The following is a 15397-nucleotide window of genomic DNA, read 5'->3' as shown; positions in this document are numbered from 1 at the left end:
GCCCGCCAATCAGCGCCGAGCCGAGTCGCTGACAACGGCCTCGACGACTGTTCGTTGCGCAACGTCACGGCAAAAAGCCCTGCGAATCTCTCCACGGCTCGATTTGCGCTCCTCCACTCCTGCACCCCCGCCGCAGCGTCGTTGCCTGGTCCCGTTTCCCGCTGTTTGTTTGGCGCGCAGCTCCAACCCGGCCCTGTGCTTGAACTCCTCGTCTGTCGCTCGCTGGCACACTCGCAAGCCAATTTTCACCCCGCCGCCGCACCGCCAACTCCGTTTCTCGACATTCTGAAGCCGCGTCCAGACGCCGCCCACCACCACCATGTCGGACAAGCTCACCCGGTATGTCGCGCTGTGCAGCCCGAGCAGGCGCATCTTGACTGACACACAACAGTATTGCCATCATCAACTCGGACAAGGTACCCCGCGCTGCCCCTCCGCACAAAAATTTGGCATGGCTAACGTGAGGATCTTCGTGACGACAGTGCAAGCCGAAGGTGAGTGCGCACACCCCCACGTCCAAGTCCGTGCGCTAAAGCAGAGCAGAAATGCAGGCAGGAATGCAAGAAGTCGTGTCCCGTCGTCCGCTCGGGCAAGCTGTGCATCGAAGTCGCCCCCGACTCCAAGATCGCCTTCATCTCTGAGCGCCTGTGCATCGGTTGCGGTATCTGCCCGAAGAAATGCCCCTTCGACGCCATCAACATCATCAACTTGCCCACCAACCTCGAGACCCAGGTGACCCATCGATACTCGGCGAACAGCTTCAAGCTGCACAGGCTGCCCATGCCCCGTCCTGGACAGGTGCTGGGTCTTGTTGGAACAAACGGTATCGGCAAGAGTACCGCACTCAAGATTCTCAGCGGCAAGCTGAAGCCCAACTTGGGACGCTTCGACAACCCGCCCGACTGGGAGGAGATCCTGAAGTACTTCCGTGGATCTGAGCTGCAGAGTGAGTACAATGATGCGTGCTGCGCGTTTTGGTGCTGATGAGATGCAGACTACTTTACCAAAATCCTCGAGGACAACCTCAAGGCCGTCGTCAAGCCCCAGTATGTCGACCAGATTCCCAAGGCTATCAGGGGCCCCGAAAGGGCTGTCGGAAAGCTCATCGCTGCGCGCTCGCAAATGGACAACCTTGACGAGATGATCAATGAACTGGAGTTGAGGCACATCTTCGACCGAGAGGTCAACCTGCTCTCCGGTGGAGAACTTCAGCGCTTCGCCATTGCCCTGGTCTGCGTACAGAAGGCCGATGTGTACATGTTCGACGAGCCGTCGTCCTTCCTGGATGTCAAGCAGCGTCTTGCTGCCGCCCGCAAGATCCGTAGCTTGCTCCGCCCTGACGACTACGTCATCTGCGTCGAGCACGATTTGTCCGTCCTCGACTACCTTTCCGACTTCATCTGCGTTCTCTACGGAAAGCCCGCCGTCTACGGTGTCGTCACGCTTCCAGCCTCCGTTCGTGAAGGCATCAATATCTTCTTGGACGGTAACATCCCAACTGAGAATCTGCGTTTCCGTGAAGAATCGCTGCAGTTCCGCATTAGCGAGGCTAGTGACGAGTTCCCGGTGGACCACGACCACGACTACAGCTACCCGAAGATGTCGAGGACCCAAGGCAACTTCAAGCTGGACATCCAGGCTGGAGATTTCAACGACTCCGAGATCATTGTCATGATGGGCGAGAACGGTACCGGAAAGACAACTTTCTGTAAGATGCTGGCTGGTGCCCTTCAGCCAGACGGCACAACCAAGGTTCCCAAGATGAGCATCTCGATGAAACCCCAGACGATCACTCCCAAATTCCAGGGTACTGTGCGTCAGCTGTTCTTCAAGAAGATCAAGGCTGCTTTCTTGAACCCCCAGTTCCAGACCGATGTCTACAAGCCACTCAAGATGGACGACTTCATCGACCAAGAAGTCCAGAACTTGTCTGGTGGTGAATTGCAGCGTGTTGCTATTGTCCTGGCTCTGGGTATGCCAGCTGATATCTACCTGATCGATGAGCCCAGTGCTTACCTCGATTCCGAGCAGCGTATCATTGCTGCTCGTGTCATCAAGCGATTCATCATGCACGCCAAGAAGACCGCTTTTGTCGTTGAGCACGATTTCGTCATGGCTACCTACCTTGCTGACCGTGTCATCGTCTTTGATGGCCAGCCTGCAGTCCACGCCCGTGCTCGCGCACCCGAGTCGCTTCTTTCAGGCTGCAACTCCTTCCTGAAGAACCTGGATGTTACATTCCGTCGCGATCCCAACTCTTACCGCCCGCGTATCAACAAGTATAACTCCCAGCTTGATCAGGAGCAGAAGCTGAATGGCAACTACTTCTTCTTGGAAGATGATGCTTGAAGTTGTTCATGACCAAAAATACAATACCCCTCCCCAGCGCCGCCCTGATGGGCGTGCAGCGATTGGGGGGACCAAAAAGGGCAACAAGAAGCGGAGTCTGAGGGTACACTCAAGCTCTCTGGATGAGACCCTTGAGTGTGATGAAGATAATGAGGAGGACGAAAGGTCGTGATGGCGGTCGACCTCCTGCGCTGTTTGATTGAACCTTGCCAAGCAAACACAAGCAACCAGCCCGGGTCAAGCTAGGTGACCGCCATCAACCTCAGGTGGGACAGACACGAAGAGACACATGTGAGAGAAGACCATCTAAAAGTATGGTGAACATAGATAGCTATCGTAACCTCTTAAGAAAACAAATGCCCCTAATATGTCTTTTCTTGTTACAAACAGGTGCATGAACTAACTGCTCAGCTTTCCAATAACTGTTTCCAGTGTCTCGCGCATCTCATCCTCGACTGTCGCTGGCCCCATAACTTCTCCAGCCTTGAAAGCTACTCTCCCCTTCAACTCTTTCAATGGATGCAATAACGCCTCCGTTTCGTCCAGCATACTCCACTCATGACACCAGCTCACCCTTCTCACTGACACAGTGATCGTTGTCAAAGCCCATGCCTCATCCCGCAACAGTCTCATCTGGTCGACAAGCCAAAGTTTGGACATGCCACGAGTCGTCAAAGACACCTCTGCAGAATACGACATAGCCTTCATCGTCCCAGGCAGGAGCAACATCTCCACCTTCTTCATCTTCCGAACAATCTGCAGCGAGCCTGCACACATGTGTTTCCTGACATTCTTACCAGTGCTGAAGCTCTGTGCGACGAATCGGAATGTGCAGCGGGCAAAGTAGTAGGTTGATAGTTCCTCGAGAAGTGCGTGGTTCAGGAGGAGCAGGCTCTTCGGTGGACCTGCGATGTCGATTGCAGCGATGGGCGAGGGTTGTTTGTAGGGGTAGCTGTGTGGCTCGCGGGGGCAGAGGTGGTCGTAGATTGCGTAGCGGAGTTCAACAGGGAGGCGCAGGAAGGGGGAGGTTGAAGGCATGTTGGTGGAGGCTTGCAGGTTCTTAGTTTGATGTTGGTCAATTGCAGTATTGTGGGCACAAGAATGGACATGTCATTTTTTCGATCCTATCTTTGTCAAAGCGTGGTGTTGCTGGTTGCCGTTGACAGTGCTCAGTGGGGCGACGGGATGACGTGCACGAACCGGCCCGTTCGTGTCGAGCATCAAGGATGCAGTAGATCTAGATGATCGTTGATGTCCGTGTCCGCAACTCGCATCGCACAGATTGGACACTGGACGAGCGTCTTCTTCCTCACAACAAGCGCGTCGTTGTCCTCAGCGCGGGGCCTTTTCTGGCTTGTGCTAGAGTTCGAGGTTACGACGTCTTCAACCACCGCACTGGAAGAAGTTTCATCCTCTTTATCCAGAGCAATGGGCTTATCAGATGTTTCACCTCCAGCTCCGCGGATTTTCTTGTTAATTGATGTCGAGATCCAGCTGTCGAGCTTGTTCCTCTGTCGTCCGGCTCTCTCTTTGCTGCTCAGGTTCTGGAGCTGCTTCTTGGTAAGCTCTGGTTCACTGATCTTTGTGTACGTCCCTCCACATTCCACTACGTGATTCGCCCACCAATTGTCGGTTTTACTGGGCGCTCTGTTCATGCTACGCTTCACCTGGCCAAAGAAAGGTGGCCGAGTCTTGCATGGCCCATCGCACTGCCAAACATGCGTTCGGTAGCTGTCTACTTCATCGTGGAACGTATGGTAAATGGTGACTCCGTAACCGCCATGATTGTTGATAGCATCTGCAAGCAGCTGGAACCCCACACCGTGCCCTGTGCCATCGTCGCCCCTTGAGTGCCTCCACGACGTTGTAATGAAGAAGTAAGCGTGTATGGCTTCGTGTAGCAACGTATCGATCGTGTCAGAACGCGGACGGTACTGCAACAAAGGGGTGCTCAGCTTCAGGCGTATACGCGTGAGTTTGTTGGTCGAAGGATCCTTCGAAAGTTCACAGATGCCAGCACATCTAAAAATACAGTGTTAGCATGTGTTTCGCACGTGGATCTGGGTGCCTGTGGGCCGGTCCGACTTGTCAGTCTGAGACCCTGCTCCAAGTGCACACGAAGTGAGACACGACAGTCACAGATGGAAGACCGCGGCACGCTTACAGAGTCAGTCGCGGTGACCATATCACTTCGACGCGTGGCACCAAGAGGTCCCTGAAATACAGCTTGCTATAGTGTCCGAAAAGCTGGTGAACATCGACGAACGGCTCTCCGTCATTGACGATGGCACTGATGGCGTGCAGCGCAGCTTGCTGATCCCCAGACAGTGGGTCCAGGGTCGCAATCGCCTGCAGCGCGGCGTCCTCGTCCGTATTGGGCATGAGGATGGAACATTGGGCGACAAAAGAGGCACGTTTCAGATAGGCGTATCGATACCGTTCCGGAACACGAACCGGTAGGGCGAAGCCGACAGGCATTGGCTGTCAAAAGCGTGTGGCTTCGTGGCTAGTGCATGGGGATCTGGCAGGCCGGTCCGCCTTATGTTCAAAGTACACGCCCAAGGCACTGGCCGTGAGTTGTGCCTGGTACCCCTTGCAGCGCGCGTTATTGCAGCCCATCCCTTTTGCCGTAATTGCCCCTGGTGTGCACTGTCCGCTAAGTGACAAAATTCGAACACGTCGAGGGTCCTCAAAAGATAGCGATCGTCTACGACGCACACTGTTATGACGCACACCGCACGCCTGTCCCACATGCACGCCGCGCCGCCCACAAACACGAGCACACGACGAACACTCAGTCCTCACGCCCGCCACAACACGACGGCGACGAAGCTCTCGCCTCCGCCTCTCGTTCGCCATCCGCATGCGCGCGCTCGCAGCAGAGTCTGAACGAAATGGCGGCCGTCGACACTCCGCGGTCGGTTGATCTCGTGCGCACCGCCTCGCAGACTTCGACCATTTCCAACCCCAGGAATCGCAGCATACAGCGCGTACGGCCCAGCAAGCGCGCCTCCAATGCGTCTCTGAGCCGTAGCCGTAGCAGACATCCTTCTCCACCTGAAGATACCAAGAGTCTGACATCGTTTCCGTCACTGTCACCAAGTCCAGACGCCTCTCCAGTACAGGCGCGCATCAACGGGTGGTTTCGCACAACCGGCATCGTGGTAGACGACGTTGTTAAAAATGGCGACAGCAACACCGTTGCGTCGCCCGATACAGTGAAGGCGATTCCAGCACCCGATAGCTCGAAAATCCAACCACCTGCGACAACAGTGAGGAAGGTGACCAAGTCGACACAGCAGATCGTGGGAAGTTTGATGGGCGCACCCTCAGCTAAAGACCGCTCGGCACTCTTCGACGACACACCAACCGAACACTCAAGAGTGCCTGGCAACTTGCATTTTTCTACAGACGAGAATATTAAAGATGCAATCGACCAAGCAGGCCCTGTTGCACTAGTCAGGCAGCTAGCTGGTGATCTGGCACAGCGAGATGCGCAAATCACCGCTCTACGACGAAGGGCCGAGGAGCGCGAGAGAATTCTAAAGAAGATGTTGCAGGAATGCGAGGTGTCGAACATGGACATCGAAGCCCGACTTCGCGACCTTGACAAGAGCAGGGAGCAATCGAACGAGCTTACAAAGCAACGAACAAGAGGCGACAGTGCACTTTCCGGCCTACATCCGGACGACACTATGGAAGACAGATTGGCACGGGCTATCGAGGACGAAGTAGCCCAACACCCTGACGCTCTAGGTATCGAGACTGCACCACGGGCTGACGTGGCCTCGATTTACTCCATTGCTTCAGATGCCCCACGTGAGACCGGACGGCCTGGGTGGAAGAACTACATTTGGAACGGCGCAAGCAGGAAAAGCAGCCGAGCTCCCTCTGTTGCAAGCATGATTGACAGGGAAGCATCAAGCCTATCAGTGCAGGGAAGATCGCGAGCGAACAGTGGGGCTAAGGCGCCTCGAAAGGCACTCGTAAATGACCTGTTCTTGCCCCCTGCACCAGATAAAGGAGGCAGTGCTGTCCCTGCCTTACGCCGTCTCCAGAGCCATGATCACGGTGGCGAAGGCTCGGATCGCCGGTCCTCCTCAGTCTCGCTCGCAAATTGGGCGCTGAAGATGGTCGCAGGAAACGCCCAAACGAGCAGCACGAAGGCCAGCACAGTGAGAGGCCGCAAGCGCACGGATTCAGGCGATGCAGACCGCACGCCATCGGTGGTCTCAACACGTACTATGCAGTCCGCAAAATCGTCTCTCGCAAACGTCCAGAAACGAAATCTTGGTCCAAATGGCACAATCAAGAGTATTGCTGGAGATACTCCTAAGATTGGTTCCAGCATTGCAAGTCCACAGCCATCCCGCGGCATGAGTAACCTTGGGCCAGTTGAGATGGACCGCATCCTACCTGAGGAGTCACGACCGCCCACACTCGTTCAGCACCACAACCGATTCGTTGGTAGCAGCGAGTATCTTACTGATCGATTTGGGTTCATTTACGATCAACGTCGAAAGAAAAGGCAGAGTGAGGCTGCAGCTGCACTGGCACAGCACAAACGCAACAACAAATTAGAATCGCTTGGGGGCAGTAGGTCCGCGGTCAATTTGATGGGGCTCGACGAAGAAACCGAAGAATCCGCTGCAACATCAAGCGGCGACGTCTCACGACCGTCTAGCTCAGGGTCGGACGACTTGAGCAACAAGCCTGTATCGAAATCGTGGGCCGATTATCTCAAACTTGCGACACAGCAAACTGAGCTCTTGTCGCACACGCCATCATCAGCCCCTATCACGAACGTGACCGTGGAAGCCGCCGAAACTGAGTTGATTAATCCGAAGAGTCAGATAACAATGACCAAGCGTGGATCTTTACCGCCGTCCAGCGCTAATCCCGAGCCTGCACCTACTCGTGTCTCATCGAACCACGCCGAGCTTTCTGTCATAACACCATCAACACCTACAACGCCCATAAGCCCGTTCCCGCCCTCACAGGCTGACCCAGTGAAGTCGTTGCTAGATCAGATGAGCGATCTTCACGACAATATCCAAAAAGAGCGAACGCAGATCTGGAACGAATTTCACAAGAAAGTCCGGGCTCAGCAAAAGCGCGAGGGTGATGCTGCCGCTGACAGCGGCTCAAAGGCCATGCCAGAGACCCTCCTCACCGACGGCGAGATTATCGGCATTGCCAGCTTAGGAAACAAAGGCAAGGTCGGTCGTGCCAAATGGCAAGAGTTCCGGCGCCTCGTCCTCGGTGGCATTCCTGTAAGCTATCGGGCCAAGATCTGGGCCGAGTGCAGCGGTGCTTCTAGCTTGCGCATACCTGGTTACTACGAGGATCTCGTCAACAACGGCGAGACGGATGCCTCGATCGCAACGCAAATCGAGATGGATATCACACGCACGCTTACCGACAACATATTTTTTCGCACGGGGCCTGGTGTGCAAAAGCTCAACGAAGTTCTGCTTGCTTACTCGCGCCGCAACCCAGAGGTTGGATATTGTCAAGGCATGAATCTCATCACTGCGTGTCTCCTGCTCATCATGCCCACCGCCGAGGACGCTTTTTGGGTTCTCGCCACGATGATCGAAAACATCTTGCCGGAGAACTACTACGATCAGAATCTGCTGACCTCTCGCGCGGACCAGAGCGTCTTACGCTCTTACGTTGTCGAACTTCTTCCCAAGCTGTCTGCCCACCTCGACGACTTAGAAATCGAGCTCGAAGCGTTGACGTTCCAATGGTTCTTGTCTGTGTTCACGGACTGCCTTTCCGCCGAGGCCTTATTCCGCGTTTGGGATGTTGTGCTCTGCATGCACGACGGTTCCACCTTCCTGTTCCAGATCGCGCTTGCTCTGCTGAAACTCAACGAGAAGGCGCTCCTACAATGCAACACGCCTGCTGATGTCTACCATTACATCAACCACCAAATGACGAACCATGCGATCTCCATCGATGGTTTGATACAAGCTTCAGATGCCCTCGGACGTTTTGTCAAGCGCAAGGATGTCGAAGAGAGGCGTGCGCGCGCTGTGGCGCATGAGCAGGAACTTATGAGGCAGCGTGAAGAAGCACGACAAGAGCGTGCCAAGAAGAGGGCCAGCAAAGCCTCTGTCACTACTGAGGAGCCGATGTCACCTATCACGCAGGACGACACCAAGAGCCTGTCTGCTAGTCTCGACGCGGAGCTGTCAATGCAGACGAGCCCAATGCGAACACCTTTATCTGGCCACAGCCAGCGCAGCGAAGAGGAAGAAGATGCCGAACGACTAAATCGCGAACTCGAACTTACTGAACGCACGCCAATGCCCATGGAGGAGGAGTTTACGTGGCGTGCATAAGATATGAGCGCCAATCTTTCCTTCCTGCAACTTTCTTTCTACAGATACCATTCTCTCACATCATGTCAATGCATAAATCGGCGCTTTACACAACCGGACATGGGACTTTAGCATACATATACCCCTTTCCTTCTCTGAGCACCGCCTATTGCATTTTGTCAAGGCTCTTGATATCGTTACTATCCTTTCCTCACTGCGCTCTCACATTAGGTCACCCATAGTACCCTGAGTCCATATTTTGGATGCACTGGATTTTGAATGAAAATATTGCAGCAATATGTCGCCTATGCAGCAGAATCCAAACGTGTCACACTTGTTCATCTTCTGCTGATGTTTGGCACCAAGTATCTGTAAGCTTATAGTGCATGTCTTCCTAAATGTTGTCAACGCGCATAGATTCCAAGACCGATGCCCTTCGCTTTAGGCAGTGCGTAATAGTTGGCGGTCCAAGTGAATATCTCGATGGATCTCAGTGGGAAAGGGTAAGTTGCTACTTGCACTACTTGCACCCGTCCACAAATTGACAATATTCGTCAGGGTCCGACGTCACCTTTTTCGCAGCGAGGTCTTGGAGCTTCTCCGCGGAGGTCGGGGTGTTCCATTTGGTCCCGTAATGCTGTGAGTTGCATACAATTTCTTTCAGTGGTTTCGGGTGGCAAACATCGTAGTCCCAATAGAAAGTCGCATGTTTGGTACGGCAGTCATCTGATCAAGAGGGTCCACATCGCTGCCTAGCACGCAAAATACTTCACCCGCTTCTATGTCACATACAGCGAGTGCGCATATTTATCCTTACTAACGCCATGTCCAAGAATGAAACCCTACACGCCATGTATCCACCCATCAAACCCCCTACGTTGCACTACTACGGTCTTGGTTACGGCTCCCGGATGAAGTCTGGCGTGGACCTCGGGGGGCCTCCACTTCTAACAGATGTCATTCTACACGACTTCATTCCCTTGGATCTGAGTCCAATCCATCCGGCCCCATCGGTATGTAATCTTGGACTTTTCAGCAAGCTTCCGGACGAACTGCTGTATCTGCATATACTTGACGAGCTCGACCTTCTCTCCCTCATCAGATTCCGCAATGCCAGTCATCATGCCCACTATTTGGTAGACACCATGTCGGAGTTTCAAATCCTCGCCAAGTGGGCGCCCCAGGTCATTCGTGGTATACTTGCTGTACAAACGAATATCGTGGCCAGCGTGGCCGCGATCGCCGACAAACTTCGACAAAGACATTGCGATCGATGCGGTAAGGCAGCTCAGCAAATCTGGCTTCCAACATTAGACCGTTTGTGTTTTGTATGCGCGCACCGAGGACCAATGCCGCTGGAGGAAGAAGAGATGCTGAAGCATTATAGCCTGACCAAACATGATCTACACTTGATACCCTCTTTTCGTTTTCTACCGACTACTTTCCAAGGACCAATGCTTGCAGAAACAAGGTTACCCAAACATCACCGTCCGTCAATAAAATGGACGGGTTCACCGTATAAGCCCCCCGATTTCGATCCTCGATGTATAAACAGAGAACCGCCGCATCAGAACTCGTTTAGGGTGCCTCAACAGCACATACTATACGATACTGAAGTCGCTGCGCAGCTAGCACTCGAAAGGACTGGGCAGGAAATCCAGCCGCCGACAGTGGCCGAAGACAAAGAGGTTCAGCGTATAGTCGATGATTGTAGCAAGCGACAAGAGTGCATCGACCTGCCTCCAGGGCTAGTTCCCCGTCACTGTCGCCGCACCATGGGTCTGGTCTTTGCTCCATGGTTGAATCTTGACGGAGCGGAGTCAGGCGTGTTTTGTCAAGAGTGTCTCTACATCACCGGGAAAGACAAGAATCATGGGTGGGGACTTGACTACGATGGTAAGGATTGTGAGAGTTGTGACAAGCGGAGGTATGAAGACTGGTATGACCGAAGGTCCGGCTATTCTCTTATGTTGCCACGAGGGCCGTCGGATGTGCATGTGTACCATAGGTAGGCTTACAGAGCCCCAACAACGGTGCGAGATCTCTACAGAGGTCACGTCTTAGCGCTATTCTCATCTGAGATCCCAGGTTCAGCAGCAGAAGGCTTCGGACGTGCAGACCCAAAGACCAATCTATCACATGACACGAGGTGGTAGGAATCCCTTGGACAAGCTTTACTGGAGTACTTTTGAATTAGGGTTTGCTCGCTATCAGTAATTCTACGTGTGACATCGACTAAGTCCTAGGCCACTATTGTTACAGATTTAATATGTGTTTTTCCGCTCATAAGATGTATTTGTATTTGACTTCGTTGGACCAAGTAGTACGAGCAACCGTGACCCTTTGCTCGTTTAACAATCTGGAATGCAGGTTAGCTCGCTTGATGTGCAGCACATGGCGTCCCACCTCTTAATACGCAACCTCTAGATCCACGTCGTCAATCATCAGTTCTGTACAATCTTTCTTAGAACAAACTTTGCCCACTTATGCGGCTCATATATATCGAAGATGACGGCGCTTTCACTCTGGTCGAACGCATGGGCGGCGAGATACCACCATACGCCATACTGTCGCATACCTGGGGGCAGGATCAAGACGAAGTCACATACAACGACACGACCAATGGAACAGGTCACAGAAAGATTGGATACCGGAAACTCCAGTTCTGCAGCCAACGGACCACAGCGCGTCAACTTAAGTACTTCTGGGTAGACACTTGCTGCATCAGGAATGTCGCCCTGGTGACAACGCCCCACGAAAGTAGAGGCTATTGCCGCCAACAAGAACGGGTATGGAAGTTCTCGGTTACCGCAAGCGTACGGCAGCACTGCTCGCCCAGTCGTGCACAATCATTCCTAAGTTGGACCTGAACTGGGCCTTGAATAAACGCACATACCTCGTGAAACGGTACCTTTTTTCTTAGATAGTCATATCTAGCTAAATTTATACCCTAGTTATAAGACTTAACATTTCCTGGTAACTAAAAGAAGAGAAACAGCAATATCGACGTTACTGCTTCTTGCAGTAGAGTCAGAGATGGTTTAAATAGCAGGGCGCCAGCAGGAATATCACTGTTACGGTTTTATAATGCTATGTGTTCACTTATTCAGAGGATTGGGTCATGACATATCGCAGGCGTCTGACCGTCCGCATTTCTTAGATCACCCACAAGGGCGCGTTGGCTGCGAATTGTCGAATTCGCTTGATCGATGACTACGTCCCCGTAATGAATGTATTTGAATGTTATATAGACTTTTGTTACTTCCCTTATCTGCAATGTGTGTTATCTGGAGTTGCGAGCGTTGTCTTGTAGTAAATAATATTATATTGGGAATTTTGCCCTAGCTTCCAAAGCCTAGGAGAATGGGGCCAGCCGCCACTAGTCATGATGAGTATCAACGATCTAATTTCGCGAAAACCGTTCAGCGGAGCTGCCTACCTGGTTCTTAAACCCTTTCATCAAGCAACCAGTGCGGAGGTTAGTAAAGTCATTAGACATGCCTGAAAATGGGCCACAAAATCTCGAGCGTTTATCCAGCCTTCGAGCAGTTTAAATGAACGGTTAAGCATAGTAAATTAAATGCCATCCTGCTAGCATTCGATGCCCACAAGATTGCAGCTGCGAGACGACTGATGCGAGGGTGCTGTTATTTTAAGGTCCTATCGGTCCATGATCTGTAATTTGATACGTTTTCTCTATGTCGTGGATATATTCAAATTTCGAAATCTGAACTTGAAACCGTGGAAAGCCCTCAGCATATATGAGAACTATTATGTCTGGCGAGAACATTATGAACCTTATGAAGGGTTGCAAGGCTTTTACAATGACCATGTTGTTATTCGAGTGGCTGTAATCTTACTACCTTTTACTCTTTTATAGACTATCGAAACCGTCAACACTATTCGATGCGGACTTGTGTTTCTGTCCAACCTCGCAACGCGCTGGGGAATGTCAAATTTTCTGTGTAAAACCCCGCGGCCCAGAGCTGCATAAAGAGTGAGATTTGTCCTACACGCTCGAAGCATGACGAGCCCTCCGGCTGATACAATATCAGAATATGTACTTCATCATCCCATTGATGTGAAACAAAAAATGTGAGTTTGAGCAAGCAATCGACATATTGCTGTGACGGATGTACGGCTTGTATTTGTCGAACAAGGAGCTCACCACATCGCTCATCATGATTCACCCTGATCTGCTCAACAACTCCACCTTCATCATCACCTATGATTCTACCGTCTGTGGATATGTGTACGTCAAAAGCTTGTCCATGCAAGTGGAGGAAAGCTGGCATCAATGCTACATTTTCGCGAGCAAGTATGTCATCCTTAGCCTCCCTCCATGCAAGTACAGATCCATCAGCATATTCGATGCTAGCACATGCGACAGCCCTATGGCCTGTGTAATCTCGATCGCGGGGGTAGAAAGTGCCGTAGAAGTGGACTCCATGAGTTTTCCATCCTAGCCAGGTCCAGCTTGGAAACTTTTTGCGCCGCTCCAACACAAAGCGGTCATCGGAGTGTCCTCGACGACTGTACCAATTCAGACCTAGCACAAAGGCATCCAAGTCACTGCCAAGCAGTTGAGAACTGAATATTGGGATCCCGCAGAGACTCTGAATTTTGCCTGGAAACTTCCGTTGAAAAGCAACAAAGACACCCTTGAAGGCATCTTGGATATCGTCATCGTTGGTAAGTGACCTTTTTAGGTATTCATTAAGCCGTTCCTTGAGGTCCAGTGGACTCTTTCCGAGCCCACGAAGGGGGAAGACTCGAGAGATGTCGATATCGTCCCGCATACGAGCATTATTTTGTGTATGCAATATTTCTTGCGGTGCTTGTATACTCTCGAGGCAATGCATGCCATTGCATTGAAAATACACCTGGCTATTGGTAAACACAAGTTTCCGTCGAGAAAGAAGCCCTTCTTGGTAAGTCCACCCTCGACTGTTCCACCTCGAAGACAAGATTTGATCTTTCGCATATGGTGCATACACAAGAGTTCGGTGACCGATTGCTACAGACGGCTGACGTTCTCTTGAAGCTGTACCAAGTCCAGATAATCCATGATCGGGGTCAACACCCGCCGCTGCAACCACTGTAAGGACGGAGTGCTGGTATATGATGTCCATGCTTTGAATCTGTATCTGTCTGCTCGTAGTATCGTCCTGAGTGATACAATATCGGTCTATCCAAAGGTATCGATAACCCAATTCTATCGTCAACTGAAGAGTGTGTTCAATCGTGCAAGGCAGATCGGATGGAACTACACCTTCTTGGAGTACGATATCTTGATTTGACCTGCCCCACGTATAGCTAAGGGTTACGTATTGTTTCTGGTCGACGATCTCCTCCCATGGTATGATTTTGCGCGTCGTACAATCTATTACACAGAAGTCTTTGGGAACTTGCGGATCGGATTTCTGCTTGCACAAAGCCTTATGATGATCATCACAAAAGCTAAGCCATTCTTTGATAATGGCTAGATCCACTTGAGGTTGTATCTGACGGCCACAGAAGCCCTCTTGTCCTTCAGAAAGCTCCATGACAAGTCCATGGTTATCGGGTCTGCGTGGGTCGTGCGGGAGTGGAATAACTCTGAAGCCTGGCGATTCATCGAATGGAAGCTTCCAAGCACCGAAGTTGCTCCTTGCTGGGAAGACTTTGAGATAGTAACCTGTATGCCCCGCGATATCACCTAATACTGGCTCCTTAACACTGTAGAAGAACCGACACAAAGAGCAACTACTCTGTGGACTTATATAAGACAGATTGTAAAACCTGCCACCCCAGATCTTGTAAAGCTTTGGATCTCTCCTATCTTCATTGAAAATCGCTTCGAAATCTATCCTTCGGCACATGCGACATATCCGATCGGCCTTATGTGCGATTTCTGAGATCTGACCTTGACACTCTACCGTGTCCACCGTGCTGTATCGATTGTGACGAGATGCGATCCGTTGATGTTTTCCGGCGGGCAGAGCCACAGCCTGACTTTGCCGTTTTGCCGCACCACGCAAAGCTGTATCTCTCAAAATCGTCGGTTGTTGTAGGATCTGGTCAGGTCTTTGGTGGACTTCAAGAGTTACACTTTCGCCGTGAGAGGTGGTGGGTACGCTTCCCTTCGCTGAAGCAGCTGACGTAATCTTAGGCATCGTCCCACTGCTCGTTCTGCTGCGGAGGCTGTAGACGAAAGAATATGATCTGTTCACCCAAGGGCCGGATGGGAAGGACTATCCAGCTGCTGCGAGTGATCTAGATCTGAAATGGTACCAATTGTGAGGTTTTAGACGTGTTGCTACCTGCTGCGCCTCTTGATACAGCTTAAGCTCAGCCTCGGAGGGGTACGAACCAATGTGGCTTATGCATGTAGCACAACGGTCTGTGCACGATATGTGCACGGTCTGCATGTGCTTGCAACGCGCGATTGCCAATACATGTGATTGTAACGAGAGGTGTGTCGTTGCAATAATTTTTGTGAAGACTGTTTGATCTGGCCTTATGGCTTATGGACAACAGCCCACTACACCATTCCTCCCATAGGGAGGACCAGCGCTAGTTGCGGAGCACTAGGCTTGAATTCTCTTAGTTCAATCCTGCCCACCTGGATTGCATGATTGGTTAATCACGCCATCTGCGACAGGTCCGAAACTAGACCATTGTATCATACCGAACCTCGCACATCTGCCAGCGGCGCGCATCGTGTATGAGTATATGCA

The 15397-nt window shown here is 51.8% G+C and overlaps 7 protein-coding genes across 7 annotated transcripts; 4 read left to right on the top strand and 3 right to left on the bottom strand.

Moving 5' to 3' along the window:
• The first annotated feature begins 952 nt into the window (after positions 1-952).
• On the top strand, positions 953-2549 carry C7974DRAFT_57541 (hemin import ATP-binding protein hmuV). Its single transcript, XM_046146895.1, has one exon. It carries the CDS (start codon positions 1123-1125, stop codon positions 2347-2349), a length of 1227 nt encoding a protein of 408 aa, XP_045992661.1. The 5' UTR covers positions 953-1122; the 3' UTR covers positions 2350-2549.
• C7974DRAFT_57546 (uncharacterized protein) lies at positions 2549-3478 on the bottom strand. The gene has a single exon (XM_046146896.1). The coding sequence runs from the start codon at positions 3385-3387 to the stop codon at positions 2749-2751; it is 639 nt and encodes a 212-aa protein (XP_045992660.1). The 5' UTR covers positions 3388-3478; the 3' UTR covers positions 2549-2748.
• A 91-nt stretch (positions 3479-3569) lies between these two features.
• Positions 3570-4731, bottom strand: C7974DRAFT_320118 (SprT-like family-domain-containing protein; the record flags this gene model as incomplete). Its single annotated transcript, XM_046138739.1, has 2 exons — positions 3570-4371; positions 4514-4731. The coding sequence occupies 2 exons, from the start codon at positions 4729-4731 to the stop codon at positions 3570-3572; spliced, it is 1020 nt and encodes a 339-aa protein (XP_045992659.1).
• A 116-nt stretch (positions 4732-4847) lies between these two features.
• C7974DRAFT_403102 (rab-GTPase-TBC domain-containing protein) lies at positions 4848-9025 on the top strand. The gene has a single exon (XM_046142796.1). It carries the CDS (start codon positions 5244-5246, stop codon positions 8697-8699), a length of 3456 nt encoding a protein of 1151 aa, XP_045992658.1. The 5' UTR covers positions 4848-5243; the 3' UTR covers positions 8700-9025.
• Positions 9026-9567: 542 nt separating this feature from the next.
• On the top strand, positions 9568-10243 carry C7974DRAFT_443088 (uncharacterized protein; the record flags this gene model as incomplete). Its single annotated transcript, XM_046145435.1, has 1 exon — positions 9568-10243. A coding segment is annotated over exon 1 (654 nt), but the record flags the coding sequence as incomplete, so codon positions are not given.
• Positions 10244-11137: 894 nt separating this feature from the next.
• On the top strand, positions 11138-11626 carry C7974DRAFT_403100 (uncharacterized protein). Its single transcript, XM_046142795.1, has one exon. The coding sequence runs from the start codon at positions 11165-11167 to the stop codon at positions 11546-11548; it is 384 nt and encodes a 127-aa protein (XP_045992656.1). The 5' UTR covers positions 11138-11164; the 3' UTR covers positions 11549-11626.
• Positions 11627-12509: 883 nt separating this feature from the next.
• Positions 12510-15176, bottom strand: C7974DRAFT_403099 (heterokaryon incompatibility protein-domain-containing protein). Its single transcript, XM_046142794.1, has one exon. It carries the CDS (start codon positions 14831-14833, stop codon positions 12578-12580), a length of 2256 nt encoding a protein of 751 aa, XP_045992655.1. The 5' UTR covers positions 14834-15176; the 3' UTR covers positions 12510-12577.
• Between the last annotated feature and the right edge of the window lie 221 nt (positions 15177-15397).

Source organism: Boeremia exigua (assembly GCF_020726555.1).
Source record: "Boeremia exigua strain MPI-SDFR-AT-0100 chromosome Unknown C7974scaffold_12, whole genome shotgun sequence".
Lineage (NCBI taxonomy): Eukaryota > Fungi > Ascomycota > Dothideomycetes > Pleosporales > Didymellaceae > Boeremia > Boeremia exigua.
Note: the sequence above shows the minus strand (reverse complement) of the source record. Positions and strands in the feature narration are given on the sequence as shown.

What these genes read in the sequence shown, in the direction of transcription:
- C7974DRAFT_403100 (XM_046142795.1), top strand. Translation starts at nt 11,165, where the DNA reads ATGCGGCTCATATATATCGAAGATGACGGCGCTTTCACTCTGGTCGAA.
- C7974DRAFT_403102 (XM_046142796.1), top strand. Translation starts at nt 5,244, where the DNA reads ATGGCGGCCGTCGACACTCCGCGGTCGGTTGATCTCGTGCGCACCGCC.
- C7974DRAFT_57546 (XM_046146896.1), bottom strand. Translation starts at nt 3,387, where the DNA reads ATGCCTTCAACCTCCCCCTTCCTGCGCCTCCCTGTTGAACTCCGCTAC.
- C7974DRAFT_57541 (XM_046146895.1), top strand. Translation starts at nt 1,123, where the DNA reads ATGGACAACCTTGACGAGATGATCAATGAACTGGAGTTGAGGCACATC.
- C7974DRAFT_403099 (XM_046142794.1), bottom strand. Translation starts at nt 14,833, where the DNA reads ATGCCTAAGATTACGTCAGCTGCTTCAGCGAAGGGAAGCGTACCCACC.